The sequence below is a fragment of the Pan paniscus genome, chromosome 21 (assembly GCF_029289425.2).
Source record: "Pan paniscus chromosome 21, NHGRI_mPanPan1-v2.0_pri, whole genome shotgun sequence".
In the NCBI taxonomy this organism is placed as follows: domain Eukaryota; kingdom Metazoa; phylum Chordata; class Mammalia; order Primates; family Hominidae; genus Pan; species Pan paniscus.
The window spans coordinates 69,481,730-69,498,222 of record NC_073270.2 but is presented as its reverse complement, the minus strand read 5'-3'; the positions used below and the strand labels follow the sequence as shown (position 1 = coordinate 69,498,222).

Genomic DNA, 16,493 nt, shown 5'->3' with positions numbered 1-16,493 from the left:
CCCCACAGCGGATGCGGCGGAGGCTCCCAGGATGGCAGCGCACAAGGAGGGGCTTCCAGACGAGCAGTGCCCGTCTCTCTACACACCCCAGACCAACACGGAAATGTGGAAACCAAGGCAGGGGTGGCCCAGGCACTCCCCACCCAGGCCCTCGCCAGCCCAGGCCCCTCAGCAGCCGCCCACTTCCTGATGGCACCAGCCCTGCCTGGGCACCACCCAGTTCTTCCCAGAAGCCAAGGGACATGGACAAAGGCTGCCACACTTGGGGTTTTCCAGCAGGCAGGGGGCTTCCTGGCTCCGGCTATAACTCCGTTCTTTGATCCAAGGCTAGGAATGGGCTGTGTCCCTCACATGAGGCAGGTGTGCATCCACACTTGAGGGAAATGCCAGGGCCAAGCCCAGTGCTGCAGGCCCCATGCCAAGCCTGCCCAAGGGTGGGGCCTGATTCCAGCTGGGACTCATGAGCCCCCTGCAGAAGAAACCACACACTTGAGCCCCTGGCCGTCAGCATCACAGCTGCCCTGGACATCAGCTCCTGGGGGTGGATTCCCTGGTCCCATCAGGCCCACATCCCAACTTGGCTGGGGGCACCCACGGCTGCGTTCCCATGCGTGTCTATGGTGGTCGGCACAGGTGCAGGGACAGCTCACGCACCGGGTGGCTGACCAGCCGGATCTTCTTCCTCCCTCCTCGCGGTTCTTCTGCCGGCCTCTTCTCAGACAGGAGGGACAGGGTGGAGCAGCTATGGGCCTGAGGAGGACACAGCTCACAACCACACACAGACCCCAACCACACACTCTGGGGTCCCAAAGCACCTGGACGCACAGGGAAGATGGTCCCAAGGAGCCCTGAGCAGTAGCCAAGATGGAGGTCAGGGGAGGGGGGCACAGCACACCCTGGTGACAGTGCCACAACTTGGTCCTGTCCAAGTCACACCAGCGGCTCATGAGGCTCGCAGGTGGCGACTTGTAAGAGCAGGTCCAGGGAAGACAGTCCGACCACAGCGAGGGGCTGGCAGGAAGGGGACACAGGTGCCTGGTGCCTGCACCTGGAGCTCACTCCAGGGGCCTGAAGGGCAGGGACGGGCAGGAAGAGGGGAATGGCTCCCAGCAGGAAGCAGGGAGAAAACTTTGGGTTGGCCTGAGGAATTACGGGCTTCTGGGGCAAAAGGCCCCAAGGAAGAAGGAACCTGGGTTCCACCCGCAGCACATTCCTGGAGAAAGGCCAGCCTCAAGCGCAGCCAGTGGCAGGGGCACCCGACCTTGAGTGCACTGAGCCAAGGTGACCCGCCAGAGAACCAAAGTGATGTGGGGGGGCACCCGTGGAGGGCCAGGGCATGCACCACCTGGGAGCCAGCAGCCTGTGGGTGAGGTGGGGTGGAGGACCCACAGACAGCCAGGCAGCTGGGATCCCCCGCCCGCTTGCCCGCCTGCCTGCCAGGCAGGGGATTTACAGGGGTGTGTGGGGAGGTGCCTGAGGCCAGATGGGCGGGGTCGGGTTGGCCTCAGGAGACAGAGGGTCTGTGTCCATCCCAAGGCCCTGGAACTGTACCTGCTCCTCGCCGGGGCTCCCCGCCCGCTGTTCGCTGTGCTCCAGGGCAGCCAGCAGCCCCCTGGGCCTCTGCCGGGCAGGAACTGGCTCCTGCTCATACTCCACACACAGGCTACTCTCGGGGTCCCCGGCAGCTGGTGACCCTGCAGGGGCACCCGAGTGCGCAGTGAAGCCCACGGGGGGCCCCAGCTGGGGTCCCTGCCTGTGGTGAAGCCCCTCTTGGGGGAGAGTCCCAGCACTTGGGGTCCTGCCTGTGGGTGTCCTCCCTGCTATTGGGGGGAGTCCCAGCCTCAGGGGGCATCCTTGCCTGGGGCGTTCTCTGCCTGTAGGGGAGGGTTGCAGCCCATGGGGGCCCCGCCCTAGGAGGGAGAGGCAGCCTTTGGAGGTGGGAGGGGAAGCGCACAAAGCCAGGTGAGTCGCCTCCGCCCTGGGCGCCTGGTGCTGCCCGCCCCACGCCGCCCGCTCCGCCACCCCCACACCGCCCACCCAGCGCTGCCCGTCCGCACCTGAGGACCTCTGCTTCAGGCTGGGGACATGCAGGTCCAGACTCTTAGCTTTCCTGGTGGAGAAGAGGGGGCCAGGTGACTTGGCCTCGCTAACAGCATCTTCTCCTTCACGTACATTGGGTGCTGTAGCCCGGGGGGCCGGTGCTGGCATCTGCAGAACCATGGGGATGGGTGGACCCATTTCTGGCTCCTCTGGGGACAACACCCTCATCCCCTCCCTGGGCAGGAACTCACAGTTCGCTCGGCAACACGGAAGAACTGGGCCACGTCTCGGATGACATGGCCAAAGTTGTCATACACCCTGACGTGGGGACGCACCCAGGAGGGCAGTTGGGCTCTTGCGTCGGCAAAGGCGAACCTGGGGGGTGGCCATAGCCCTGCTGCCCTGCCCACAGCCGCTTCAAGGGTTCAGTTCACCGAAGTGAAGACCCTCATCTGCTGCAAGGGCCCCGCGCTGACCCCGAGTAGCCGGAGAGGCTCTGGAGGAGACGGGGCCTCATGTGGGGAAGGAGAGTCCAGGGGCCCAGTGGGGTGTGGGCGTGTCCCCTGGCGCCGCGCCTGCCACCGGACTGCACGCACCTGTGGTCACAGAGGAAGACAGCTCCGTAGTCCTGGCGGTGCCGGATCACTCGCCCGATGGCCTGGTTCACAGCCCTGGACGCCTGCTGCCGGTACCACTCCTGCCCAGAGAGGAACTGTGGGGTGAGGCGGCTCAGTCACGGGGGCTCCCTTGGCCACGGGGCGGGGGCTCAGTCACCAGACCGCCTTACCCCAGCCCCACCCTGCTGTAACTCACCTGGCCCCCAGCCCCACCCTGGCCCTTCATCTCGTCCAGGAACTGCATCTTGAGGACAACCCGGGGGTCCATGCGTGGGGGGTACGGGAGGCCCGTGACAATCACACCACGGCCATTCGTGTCTGAGAAGTCCAGCCCCTCGCTGGCCTAGGGGACACACCAGGGAGCTGCCTGGGGCCGTGGGGGCTTCTCTCCCTGGTACCCACACCCAGCCCAGCCACCTTCCCCGAGGCTCCGTCCCCAACCAGGGGTGGGAGGAAGCTCCATCTGTGGGTCAGGACCCCACTTGGGGTCCACAGCTCCCAGACGCCACCTCCAACTCTTGTGGCCAGGAAACTCCCATCCTGCCTGCCCCGGCCCAGAGCAGGACGCGCTCCCAGCAGGGCCAGCAGTCGCTCTCGTGGGACCCAAGGAGGGGACCGGGCAGCCCCCAGGGCCCAGAGTCTGCTGGGGAGCCATAAGCACCCACCAGGGAACAGGCAACCAGGTCAGGGCAGAGGGCCCTGGAAAGCTCACCTTGCCCCGGCAGACCGCCAGGAAGGTGGCGCCAGTGGACCCAGGGGCGGCAACCCTTGCGTAGTAAGCACTGATGGTCTGGAAGGAAAGTTGGTGAGGCTGAGCCTGGAGCCCCCCCCAGCCCCTTCCTCCCCCATGAGGGAGACCCAGGTCTCATCCTCCAAGATGAAGGATCGTCCTAGCCAGGAAGGCCAATCGGGTTCTGGAAGCTTCTTCCTGGCACGGATCCCAGGCTGACCCCACGCCTGCTCAGTGCTTCCCAGAAAACACGGGGAACCCCAGGGCCAGGGTGGCCGACTAGGGCTACTCAGACAGGAGGGCCACTGTCACCACACCCACCCGGTGCTGGGGGCTTTGGAAGATAAGAGGCAACACTCAGGGCCAGGAAGGAAACGCAGGAGCCCTGAAGAGGCAGCGGGAGCCGCCGGAGCCCACGGTCAGGGCCAGTGGTCAGCCTTGGGGAAGCTGTGAGAGGCAGGGGAGGCACAAGGGGGCAGCAGGCCCAGAGCCCCGGCCAAGTGCCGACCTCGGAGAAGCCGCCTTTGCTCCTGGGCTCCACAAACAGCGGCTTCAGCGCCTCCATCTTCCTGGCCAAGTCGCGGGCCTGTGGGAGGAAGAGGCAGGGACATGGCAGCCCTGGTCACGCCGCCGATCCGACGAGGGCAAGCAGGAGCTGTGGCCACTGCCTGCTTCGTGCTCCAGCCCTGCCCTCACCCACCCCGCCCAGAACACAGGGGAGACGCACCCGCCAGAACTCCAGGCTCTTCTCCATGACAGGATAGGAAGGGAAGAAGATCAGGAGCCCATAGGGCACCACGCGGGCGATGTTGCCTGGAAGTGCAGGGGCCGGGGTCAAGGCAGGGGCAGGACGTCTGCAGGGTTCCCTACCAGCTCTTGGGAGCAGGGGTCCAGGATCCAGGATGGGCACAGCTGGGGCATTCAGGGCACTCACCCAGAGCCTTCCCCAGGGAGGATAAGCACTCCTCGGAAAACCTAGAGCCGGAGAGGCCACTGCTCAGGGCCTCAGGCCTCAGTGCTCCCCCACCTCCCACCCCAGCAGGGCCCAGGGACAGGCCCTCACCGTCTGTCAAACGCGGAGCTCAACTGGGCTCCATCGGGGCCTCTGGGGACGACCCCCACCCAGATCTGGTGCTTGTCGATGATGTGTGGGTTCTCCAGGCAGACAGGGAAAGGGCTGAGCGTGGCCAGAGGGAGCAGACAGTGGGGAAGTGCACCAGCACCCCTTTAGCCCTCGAGGCCCGAGACCCCCAGCACCCGGCTCATGGGGACCCCCACCACTCCCACCCCGCTGATGTCAGAGGTGTCACCGGTGTTCAGGCCCCTGGCAGGGGTGGCCCGTACATCTGCATCTCCAGAGCAAAGGAGGACACCGGGGCCAGCGTGCCGCTGGTAAGGATGAGGGAGCGGACGCCCTGGCGGAGCAGCTCGCGCATGCTGTGGCCGGGACTGAAGCACCAGTAGCTCAGCACCTTCCCTGTGGGGCGGGGGGCAGCGGGGGGCACAGAGTGTGAGGACGGGACTGGGGGCCTGACCACCTGCCTCTCTGCCCATCACCCTCTCCACCCACTGGCATCAAGCAAGCGAGCCGCGGGCAGCCACCCAGGCCCAGTGTGCAGAAGTCAGAACAAAGGAGGCTGCCCTGAGTGTGAGCCTGCCAGCTCGGGGCCCCTCTGGGGGACAGGGGGTCCTGGGAGTAGGAGGCAGACCCCAGGCAGAGGCTGGGGACACCTGCAGAGAGGTCAGCCCACTCCAACCCTAAACTTCTGCAGAAACCGTGACGTGCGGCTCAGGGCAAGAAGCCCACCCCGCCAAGAGCACACGGGAAGGAAGCGCCGGCATCCCGACATTCCACGGCCGTGTGCAGAAGACGGGGTGCGAGTTCCCAGCTCTGCCTGGAAGCAGGACACGTGCACAAGCCTCTGAGTGGCGTCAGCAGTGAACAAGGGCACCGGCTCAAAGGAAGTTCCTAGAAGGGCTTGACCGGACTGGCCACGGCGGCCGTGGCCTGGGGAGGAGGCTGAGCCTGGACACCGGACGCCGGAAATTCAACACGGCACAAGCAGAACGACTCTGACTGCGATTCGGAGTCAGCAGGGACGAGGCACGTTTCCTTCCTGGGGCTGAGTGTGCCCTGCAATGGGGGAACTTCCCCACCCCCTCCTCCAGGAGCTCATTTCCTACAAACGCCCAGTGCAGGGAGTGGCTGCTTCTGAGAAGTCAAGTGACATCGGAGGTCAATGGAATAAACAGATTCCAGGCCCTGGGAATCTGTGCACCGGCTGCCTCAGGCACGCACTGCCTCCCACAACCCCAACTGCGTGGGGGCGCCGGCCTCCCCCCGGGATGGACGCTTCCTGCTGGGAGAGGCCTTGCTGCAGGACCATCACCGAGCGGGGGTCAAGCCACGCGACCCTGACGCCCTCCCAGCCCTTCCCTTCCGGCTCGGCCAGGCAGACCCAACCACAGCAACCGCACAAGGGCTGCTTCAGCCAGGGCCACGTCATGCCACCATGGGTCGGACAGCAGCTGAGAAAGAACGTTCCAGAGAGGGACGAACCAAGCCCAGAGGCAAGGCCCCACTGGAGCACAAGGCAGGGGCAGCAGCTCCCGCAGCTGCAGCCGTGAAGCCCCACCCTGGACACCACACAGTGGGGGTGGGGCCAGATACACCCCAAGAACCACAGGACTCCGGACACGGAGCCCATCCACGCAGCGTCCCCGGCAGCACCGACTCGAAGACGCCACGGAGCACAGGAAGCCAAGAAGGCACGTGGGGCCTCGGGGCTGAGCGCACCAGGGGCTTCGGACAACAGGGCCAGCCGGGCCCCCTTCAGATGTGACCCTGAGGCTCGGCCCGGCCAGGCGCTGCGTGGAGGCAGCAGGCAGAGCCGTGCCTCACTGTGGAGGCTCTGTGCTGACGGCCTCGGCATGAACGAGCGTGTCCCAGCAGGGAGGCCTGGCTGGGCTGTGGCTCTGCCGCCACCAACCAGGTGACTCTGGGCAGGTCACGGTGCCATCAGGCCGTCTCCTACGTCTCTCAGTAACTCCAATCTTCAGAGGGACAGTGAGGAGACTGCTCTGGATTGGCCTGGATATGGAGAAGGTGGCCAGGCCCATGGGGGCAGGAGATCCACGGCTGGGCGTGTGCCTAGCCTGTGGTATGGTGGCAGCGGGCACCGCACCCGGGCGGGCGGGGAGCGTGTGGGCCCAGGTCTGTACCTCGCTTTCTGGCTGCAGTGGTGCTCCAGGCATCAGACCGCTGAGCCGTCCTCCGGTGACCAGCATCAGGATGGATGTGCACCTGGAGGGGACAGGACCAGGAGTGTGGAGGCCCCACCCATGTCCTGGGGGCAGCCCCTTACCTTTTAGGACCAGAAGGCCCCCAGCCCCACCTGCCTCCTGGAGGTGGCCCCCACCTTATAGGACTGTAAGGCCCCCAACCCTGCCGGGGAACCAGGGCTGCCCTCCACCTGCCTCCTGGAGGTGGCCCCTACCTTATAGGACTGTAAGGCCCCCAGCCCTGCTGGGGAACCAGGGCTGCCCTCGGAGGGGTCCACACTGAACACAATCTGAAAGGCAGAGGAAGTGCAGCCCTGTCAGGAGCCTGAGGCCACAGCCCGGAGCCCTGGAGGCCACCCGACTTTCTGCAGCATCAGCCCCATACACAGAAGGTCACAGGACACCCAGGGGTCATCGGTTCACCGGCCCCTGCCATCATGCAGCCCCAGGCCAATGGACAGGAGCTGGCACCTGCCTGACCCTTTCTCCTCCCTGCAGGGACCCCCGGTGAGCTCTGTGTTCCCCCAACATAGGCCATCTCCATGCACTGAAAATGCGGCAGCCCGAGGGGCCTCTCCTCCCGCCAACTGGCCCAGTCCTCCTCTCTGTGCCCCTGAGGGCCCCAAATTAATCTAGAAATTCAACATGGCCTAGTGCGGTGGCTCAGGCCTATAATCCCAGCACTCCGGGAGGCTGAGAGGAGCAAACTGCCCTAACCCAGGAGTTCGAGACCAGCCTGGGCAACATGGTACAACCCCAGGGTGTTCACCAAAAAAAAACTAGCCGGGCGTGGTGGCATGTGCCTGTGGTCCCAGCTACTTGGGAGGCTGAGCTGAGAGGATCCCCTGAGCCCAGGAGGTTGAGGCTGCAGTGAGCTGTGATGGTCCCACTGCACTCCAGCCTGGGCAACAGAGAGACCCTGACTCAAAAAAAAAACAGGAATTCAACACATTCTAGTCAAAATCACAGTAAGATTTTTACAGGAAGTAGACACGCTGACTCCAAGATGCACTATGGAAAAAACGTCAGGGCAGGTTTCAAAAGAACAAGAGGCCGGGCGCGGTGGCTCACACCCGTAATCCCAGCACTCTGCGAGGCCAAGGTGAGAGGATCACCTGAGGTCAGGAGTTCGAGACCAGCCTGGCCAACATGGCAAAACCCCATTTCTACCAAAAATATCAGGCTGGGCACGGTGGCTCACGCCTGTAATCCCAGCACTTTGGGAGGCGGATCACGAGGTCAGGAGATCGAGACCATCCTGGCTAACACGGTGAAACCTCGTCTCTACTAAAAATACAAAAAATTAGCCAGGCGTGGTGGCAGGTGCCTGTAATCCCAGGTATTTGGGAGGCTGAGGCAGGAGAATGGCGTGAACCCGGGAGGCGGAGCTTGCAGTGAGCCGAGATCGCGCCACTGCACTCCACCCTGGGCAACAAGAGCAAAACTCCGTCTCAAAAACAAACAAACAAAAAGAAATTGGTTCAGGCCAACACTAGGACTTACGACAAAACCACAGTGAACAAAAACATGAGGAAAAGTGTGGCAGGTGCCCAGTGGAGTTGGGGGAAGCCGAGCCGCTCGGTCAGCGCACAGAACCACCGGTGTGGCGTGCTGGGAAAAATCAAGGTAGAGTCTGCCTTTCACACCCCCACAGGTGACGTCAGAAGGCATGGAGGCCCAGACACAAAGCTCCGTCACTCTACAGTGCAGTTTGGAGAATACACAAGACCCGGTTTAGCATCTTGGTCGGGAAGCACAAGCTCAGAACAAAAATCTGACAACAAGGAAATATCTGTTCACCAAACCTGTCATGAAAATGGAAAAAATGACCAGCACGAGACAAGGAAAGAATATGTATGTCAGCATGGGATCCTCAGAACTTAGAGAGAGAATATGTATATGGGATCCTCAGAACTTACAGAAAGTATATGTATATGGGATCCTCAGAACTTACAGAGTATATGTATATGGGATCCTCAGAACTTACAGAGAACCCTGCAAATCAATGGGAAAGGAATGATGCCTGCACTAGGAGAGGAGCGCGTGACGACCGTTCCTGGAAAACGAGCCAAAAACGGCCAGAACAGGAACGCAAAGCCCCCAACAGGCTCAGCAATGCGGCCATGTCAGCCAAGCCACCGCCGTCAGAGCCCCGCCGCAGACTTGAGGGAGTTCTGCTGGGAACAGCAAGAAGCCGGAATCATTCACAGAAATGCGGAGAAGCCGAACTAGAGAACACCGGGGGGCAGACACCGCGGCTGGAACACAGAGACTTGGCAACATGCGTGGATTTGTGCAGGCGTGCGTGTGTGCGTACTCTGCATGCATGTGCACGTGCCTGGGTACGCACAGAAGGAGAGAGAAATTTCCTTCCGTTCCTTCCTTCCTTCCCAGCCATTTTCACTGTCAAGACAGCTAAACACAGGGTCTTGTGTTTTACCAAAGCATTTGGCCCACGGGGATGGAAGTAACAGAACAAGTTCACCCCCACGCTGGTGGCTGCCATGAGCAGGGCTGAGTCTGCCTCAGGAAACAGCTTCCTTCGAAAAGCCTTCTGCTGGGCAGGCATGGAAGCTCGTGCCTGTAATCCCAGCACTTTGGGAGGCCAAGGCGGGCAGACTGCCTGAGCCCAGGAGTTTGAGACCAGCCTGGGCAACATGGCAAGACCTCATCTCTACAAAAAAATTTTAAAAATTAGCTGAGTGCGGTGGTGCACACCTGTGTTCATAGCTCCTCGGATGGCTGAGGCAAGAGGATCACTTGGGCCCAGGAGGTCGAGGCTGCAGTGAGCTGTGATCAAGCCCCTGCACTCCAGCCGGGGTGACAAAGCGAGACCCTTTCTCAAAAAAACACCACCACAAATCCCCCTGTGCCTCAGCCCAGGGCAGCTCCGGCCTCAGGCAGAGAGGGATGAGGACCCAGCAGTCTCACGGGGGCCCAGGGGCAACTGGTTCCCCAGCACGGGCCAGCACTGCCCAGAGTTTGCCTCCAGCTAAGCCCTGACTCCCCAGCACACGGCCTGACCCTGCCTGGAGTTCGCCTCCAGCTGAGCTGTGCATCCCACATCCTCTTCCTGGGGCCACTGGCCCCACTCTGCCCCCAGGGTCACCTGTGACTCAGGGCTGCAGGCCCAGCCCAGCACCAGCCCTATGGGCACCGCCCACACCTGCAGGGGCTCAGGAGCCAACGCGGGTGAGCACTGTGTGCAGTCCCTCATCCTCCAGGCACCCGAGGGCTGGCAGAAGCTGAGTCATCCACCAGCGGCTACTTAGAGCAGCAGCCAAAGGAAATTCCAAACCGATGGAGTGTGCAGGATCTGGTTCCAGAGTGTGGAGTCTTCTCCATAGCTGGGGGCCTGGGAGGCCGCGTTCCAGGATCCGGTTCCAGAGTGTGGAGACTTCTCCATAGCTGGGGGCCTGGGAGGCCGCGTTCCAGGATCCGGTTCCAGAGTGTGGAGACTTCTCCATAGCTGGGGGCCTGGGAGGCCGCGTTCCAGGATCCGGTTCCAGAGTGTGGAGACTTCTCCATAGCTGGGGGCCTGGGAGGCCGCGTTCCAGGATCCGGTTCCAGAGTGTGGAGTCTTCTCCATAGCTGGAAGCCTTGGAAGCCGCATTCCAGGATTCAGTTCGAGTGTAGGAACCTCGGAAGCCACATTCTAGGATTCAGTTCCATAGTGTGGAGGAGACTTCTCCATAAGTGGGAGCCTGGGAAGCTGCATTCCAGGGAGGGACAGGCCCGGGCCAGCTCACACCTGCCCTCCAGGCCCTGGGCTGCAGGGCTACCTCGCCTGGCCATGTGCTGGAGGTGCTTTGCAGTGACCCATCAGGGACATGGAAGCAGGTCCGCCTGATAGGTGCACGGCATCCTGCTTGAAGAGCCAACCACACTCCATGCGGGACAGCACAGCATCCCTTGGCAGGCAGGAGCCACAGACAGAGGGGTCTGGCCCTGGGATGCCCACTGTGCCTTTGGGAAGGAGTTGGGAGGACAAGGCAGTGCTGTCCTTCCAGCCCCAGCTACCGCACAGAGAAGACACAGGCTGTGGCGTCACCGGCCACAGAGACGGCCACAGTGGAGGGAGGGCTGAGCCTGGGCCCCACCACCCCGTGCCCACCCCACCTGGTCCCTGCCCAGGTCTCGCCCCCGCTCAGAGCTGCGTCTGTGAAGGAGAAGGCAGTGCCTGCTTGTTCCGGGATCTGCAGCTCCATGCCCAGCAGCATGGACAGAACACCACACCGCATGCACAGGCCAGCCATGCATCCCAGGCTTCTTCTGCGGCCTCCCCCAGCTCAAGCACCCCACAGGCCAGACGGACACTCGTGAAGCTGTCATAGCGCTGGGCGCCCTGCCTGACCCTGCCATGATCTCGTGTGGCCAGCAGGTACAGCGTGGGCAGCACAGAGGAGGCCTCACACGGCTCCACACAGCCACCTGTGCCTTGGTTTCCCCAGTCAGGGACTTCTGCATCTGCTTCTAAAAAACCCACCGAGGCCCAGGAGAGGCAACGTGCCCAGAGCACCCAAAATGGGGCGTGCCCTCCACAAACCGGACAAGCACCTCTACGCCAGGGAAAGCAGGTGCTGCCACAGGCATGGAGCCAGAAGCAGACCTCACATGGGAGGGGACGGGCATTGCAGGACAGGACGGGGCCAAGGAGAAGGGGGCCGGGGTCGCACCCCCAATCATGGGCTCCCAGGGACACCCCCGCCGGGAACCTGCAGGGTCCCCATTTGTCTGTCCCTGGAGAAGCTGTTCAGGAAGCCGCGTGTGTCCAGAGCTCTTCATCTGCGTGCAGCTGGGGCTGCTGGGGCTGCCAGCAGTGGGTCCCCCCTGGCCTGAGGGCCCGGACAGGGCAGGAGCGGCTCCCCGGCCCCCACTGTCCTTTGCGTCCTCCCTCACCAGCGTCACCCTGGGCATGTGCCACCAGCCCTCGTCCTCCCCCATCCCTGCAGGAGGCCCAGTGTGGGTTTAGGGCACTGGAAAGGAGCCGAGAGTTTGCCAATCAGAAACAGGTGGTGTAGGGGCCTTTCTCCCATCCCCAAGTCTAGAATCAGTTAACTAATACAGCAGGAGAAGGCACCCGCCCGGCTTCCATCAGGGAGGGAGATGCCACAGAGGAGCAGGCCCCACCTGGATAATGTCCGCCAGCTTCTGCAGTCCGGCCGTGTTGGTGAACACTCCAGCACCTGGAGGGCAGCAGGGCGCTGACACCCACACTGCAGGCAGGGGAGGCCCCAACCCCAGCCCCGGCCCTTCCAGCATGAGCCAGCTCAGCCCGACTGCCAAGCTCCATCTCCTGCCCAATGGGGGGCCCAGGGTGGAGCGCAGCATCCATTCAGGGCGGGCAGTTCGCCTGCTCTTCCCAGCAGCCAGGAGAGAAGCCAGGCAGGGACAGAGTCTCCAAGAGGGTCAGTGGGACTTGAAAAGCGGCTCTATGGTCGCCTAAGGGTTGAAGCAGCAAAAGCCACCCTCCCCAGCACCCGGGAGTGCAGCAGAGACACCCCGCTGGGCCCAGCGCCTCAAACCAGACAGCACCCAGGGGTGCAGCAGAGGAGAGACCCCGCTGGGCCCGGCGTCTCAAACCAGAGCAGCCCATGGGGACACCACCTCTGGGCAAAGCCTCTGGACCCCACAACTCTGAGAAGCAGAACTCGGGGTGGTGTGGAGAAGCCAGAGGCCCCACAAGCCAGCTAGGGCCTTGGGCTGCTCTTCCTCAAAAGCAGAATAATGGGATGAGGCTGTAGGACGAAGCCGCCAGCTGCAGAACTGGGACAGGCTCTACGGCAGCTGGCAGGTGGCACTAACGCCTCCACGCCCCGATCAGAAGATGAGGCTCTGTGGGCCCGTTCCTGCTGACGGCCAGGTGACGGCCATGTGACGGCCAGGGGAGCCCTGACTGCCAAGATGGAGGCCTGCTGCACCCCCTACGCCACATTTGCCCGCACCAAAGACCCCGCGCCAGCACTCACGTCCTGCCAGGTGCTGGATGATCTGGTCCAGCGAGTCCAGGATGCAGCCCTTGGTCTGAAACGTGATCTGGGCTTCAGCAAACAGCTCAAAGATGTAGCTGCCAAGGAGAAGAAGGCAGGCTCGAGCCTGGCGGGGGGACCAGGCTGCAGCTTTGGGAACTGAGGAGAAGAAGGCAGGCTCGGGCCTGAGGGGGGACGACATCGGTCAAAGATGTAGCTGCCGAGGAGAAGAAAACAGGCTCGAGCCTGGAGGGGGAAATCAGGCTGCAGCTTTGGAACTGAAGGCAACAACTGTGGAAGTTTCCTTCCCTCGGAAACAAACTCAGCCCTCCAGGGGACGCCGGCATTGGAGGTGAGAGGCCTCCGCCCTCAGGAGCCTCCAGGTGGGGAGAGGAGGCCTGGCCAGCACGAGAACGGCACCGAGGAAAAGCAGCCGCCTCAGAGCAGGGGCCGCCGTCAGAGGGGAGGGATGGGGTCACTAGGGGGTCGTCAGGAGGTTGTCAGGGGCTTCTGGGAGGCGGTGGCTCTGGGCAGAGTCCCCAAAGCTTTGGAGAGTGACAGTGATAGGGCAGCAGAAGCTACAGGAGGGGACCCTGAGGGTGCAGGGTGGCCGAGGAGCCAGGCCAGAGCCTTGAGCATTACGCTGAGGACAGTGGCTCCACCTGGAAGCAACTGGGATTCCCCCCACCAGGTCGGCTCAGCAGAACACGCTCCACCTCAGCGGCTGTGCGCTCAGGAGAGCCCCCACAGGCCCCAGCCCTGACTCCTCATCTGCCTGCAGGACAGACAGCAAACCCTGCTGCCCTGGCTGGGGAGAAGACTGGAGCCCCACGGAGCGTTCAGAACGTTCGAGGCCTCCCGGAGTCCAAGAGAGGTGGTGGCTGGGACACTCATCATCCTAACAAGAAGGTCTCGTTCTAACAGGCAGCTGTGCTCAAATGACGGACTGGACCAGGGTCCAGGGAAAGGCCTGGAGGAGGAGAAACTGCAGGAAACCCAGCGGCCCCGCGTGGGAGAGTGTGCCGTTCTGTGGGGGGCTGTGTGCTGTTCCGTGGGTGTGTGTGCTGTTCCGTGGGTGTGTGTGCTGTTCCGTGGGTGTGTGTGTGCTGTTCCGTGGGTGTGTGTGTGCCGTTCCGTGGGGGGCTGTGTGCTGTTCCGTGGGGGGCTGTGTGCTGTTCGTGGGAGTGTGTGCTGTTCCTCACAACATCTCAGCAACCAGATCATGCAAAGCAGGCGCTCCTCCCAGGTCTCAAAAAGGGAAAACAGGCCTGAAAACAGGCCTCACTCGTGATGTGACAGCCCAGGACTGCACCATGGCCCATTTCTAGCTCTAGGCTGGGCCTGCAGTGAAGGGGCAGGCTCCCCGCCTCTCACCTCCCTGGCTTGGTGACACCGCTGTCGTCTCCAGGCAGCTCAACAGCATCAATGGCCCCCTCCAGGCGCAGCAGGATCACTGTGGGTCGAGGAGGTGTCACCCACCTCCTCGCAAGGAGGAGGCCCCACCCAGCTGCAAGGAGGCGGGGAGGGCAGCACTTACTCTTCAGCTTTGCAATGTCTTCCAGCTCCATGTTCAGCCCTGGGCAAGAGAAAGGCAGCAAAGGCAGTCTCCATCACGCTCGTGCCAACAACCCCGCCCTTGAGAACCAGGATTCCTGGCATGGAAAAAAGGACACCAACATGGAAAGGAAGAGGCCACACAGAATCCGTGCAGGCCAAATCCACCAACAGGGGAAGGAAGAGGCCACACAGAATCCGTGCAGGCCAAATCCACCAACAGGCGAAGGAGGAGGCCACACAGAATCCGTGCAGGCCAAATCCACCAACAGGGGAAGGAAGAGGCCACACAGAATCCGTGCAGGCCAAATCCACCAACAGGCGAAGGAAGAGGCCACACAGAATCCGTGCAGGCCAAATCCACCAACAGGGGAAGGAAGAGGCCACACAGAATCCGTGCAGGCCAAATCCACCAACAGGGGAAGGAAGAGGCCACACAGAATCCGTGCAGGCCAAATCCACCAACAGGGGAAGGAAGAGGCCACACAGAATCCGTGCAGGCCAAATCCACCAACAGGGGAAGGAAGAGGCCACACAGAATCCGTGCAGGCCAAATCCACCAACAGGGGAAGGAAGAGGCCACACAGAATCCGTGCAGGCCAAATCCACCAACGGGAAGGAAGAGGCCACACAGAATCCGTGCAGGCCAAATCCACCAACGGGAAGGAAGAGGCCACACAGAATCCGTGCAGGCCAAATCCACCAACAGGGGAAGGAAGAGGCCACACAGAATCCGTGCAGGCCAAATCCACCAACGGGAAGGAAGAGGCCACACAGAATCCGTGCAGGCCAAATCCACCAACAGGCGAAGGAAGAGGCCACACAGAATCCGTGCAGGCCAAATCCACCAACAGGGGAAGGAAGAGGCCACACAGAATCCGTGCAGGCCAAATCCACCAACGGGAAGGAAGAGGCCACACAGAATCCGTGCAGGCCAAATCCACCAACAGGGGAAGGAAGAGGCCACACAGAATCCGTGCAGGCCAAATCCACCAACAGGGGAAGGAAGAGGCCACACAGAATCCGTGCAGGCCAAATCCACCAACAGGGGAAGGAAGAGGCCACACAGAATCCGTGCAGGCCAAATCCACCAACAGGCGAAGGAGGAGGCCACACAGAATCCGTGCAGGCCAAATCCACCAACAGGGGAAGGAAGAGGCCACACAGAATCCGTGCAGGCCAAATCCACCAACAGGCGAAGGAAGAGGCCACACAGAATCCGTGCAGGCCAAATCCACCAACAGGCGAAGGAAGAGGCCACACAGAATCCGTGCAGGCCAAATCCACCAACGGGAAGGAAGAGGCCACACAGAATCCGTGCAGGCCAAATCCACCAACAGGGGAAGGAAGAGGCCACACAGAATCCGTGCAGGCCAAATCCACCAACAGGGGAAGGAAGAGGCCACACAGAATCCGTGCAGGCCAAATCCACCAACAGGGGAAGGAAGAGGCCACACAGAATCCGTGCAGGCCAAATCCACCAACAGGGGAAGGAAGAGGCCACACAGAATCCGTGCAGGCCAAATCCACCAACGGGAAGGAAGAGGCCACACAGAATCCGTGCAGGCCAAATCCACCAACGGGAAGGAAGAGGCCACACAGAATCCGTGCAGGCCAAATCCACCAACAGGGGAAGGAAGAGGCCACACAGAATCCGTGCAGGCCAAATCCACCAACGGGAAGGAAGAGGCCACACAGAATCCGTGCAGGCCAAATCCACCAACAGGCGAAGGAAGAGGCCACACAGAATCCGTGCAGGCCAAATCCACCAACAGGGGAAGGAAGAGGCCACACAGAATCCGTGCAGGCCAAATCCACCAACGGGAAGGAAGAGGCCACACAGAATCCGTGCAGGCCAAATCCACCAACAGGGGAAGGAAGAGGCCACACAGAATCCGTGCAGGCCAAATCCACCAACAGGGGAAGGAAGAGGCCACACAGAATCCGTGCAGGCCAAATCCACCAACAGGGGAAGGAAGAGGCCACACAGAATCCGTGCAGGCCAAATCCACCAACGGGAAGGAAGAGGCCACACAGAATCCGTGCAGGCCAAATCCACCAACAGGGGAAGGAAGAGGCCACACAGAATCCGTGCAGGCCAAATCCACCAACAGGGGAAGGAAGAGGCCACACAGAATCCGTGCAGGCCAAATCCACCAACAGGCGAAGGAAGAGGCCACACAGAATCCGTGCAGGCCAAATCCACCAACAGGCGAAGGAAGAGGCCACACAGAATCCGTGCAGGCCAAATCCACCAACAGGCGAAGGAAGAGGCCACACAGAATCCGTGCAGGCCAAATC

General features: G+C 62.1%; 1 protein-coding gene across 10 annotated transcripts in view; it reads right to left on the bottom strand.

Moving 5' to 3' along the window:
* RTEL1 (regulator of telomere elongation helicase 1) overlaps positions 1–16,493 on the bottom strand; it is a 46,313-nt gene that overhangs the window by 4,039 nt on the left and 25,781 nt on the right. For 6 of the 10 annotated variants that reach the window (XR_004669488.3, XM_055104575.2, XM_055104576.2 and 3 more), the window contains exons 12-29: positions 14,176–14,214; positions 14,013–14,091; positions 12,639–12,736; positions 11,800–11,855; positions 6,885–6,959; positions 6,610–6,691; positions 4,732–4,864; positions 4,451–4,564; positions 4,322–4,362; positions 4,115–4,200; positions 3,896–3,973; positions 3,370–3,447; positions 2,854–3,000; positions 2,637–2,752; positions 2,292–2,415; positions 2,058–2,208; positions 1,552–1,694; positions 655–750 (exon numbers count right to left, since the gene is read on the bottom strand). Coding sequence is in view for 9 of the 10 variants with exons in the window: in XM_055104575.2 (XP_054960550.1) it covers positions 655–750; positions 1,552–1,694; positions 2,058–2,208; positions 2,292–2,415; positions 2,637–2,752; positions 2,854–3,000; positions 3,370–3,447; positions 3,896–3,973; positions 4,115–4,200; positions 4,322–4,362; positions 4,451–4,564; positions 4,732–4,864; positions 6,610–6,691; positions 6,885–6,959; positions 11,800–11,855; positions 12,639–12,736; positions 14,013–14,091; positions 14,176–14,214 (1,736 nt within the window). In the remaining variant the exon portion in view is untranslated. The remainder of the gene's footprint in view (positions 1–654; positions 751–1,551; positions 1,695–2,057; positions 2,209–2,291; positions 2,416–2,636; positions 2,753–2,853; positions 3,001–3,369; positions 3,448–3,895; positions 3,974–4,114; positions 4,201–4,321; positions 4,363–4,450; positions 4,565–4,731; positions 4,865–6,609; positions 6,692–6,884; positions 6,960–11,799; positions 11,856–12,638; positions 12,737–14,012; positions 14,092–14,175; positions 14,215–16,493) is intronic. The other 4 variants (XM_055104583.2, XM_055104582.2, XM_055104577.2 and 1 more) reach the window with 3 other exon arrangements.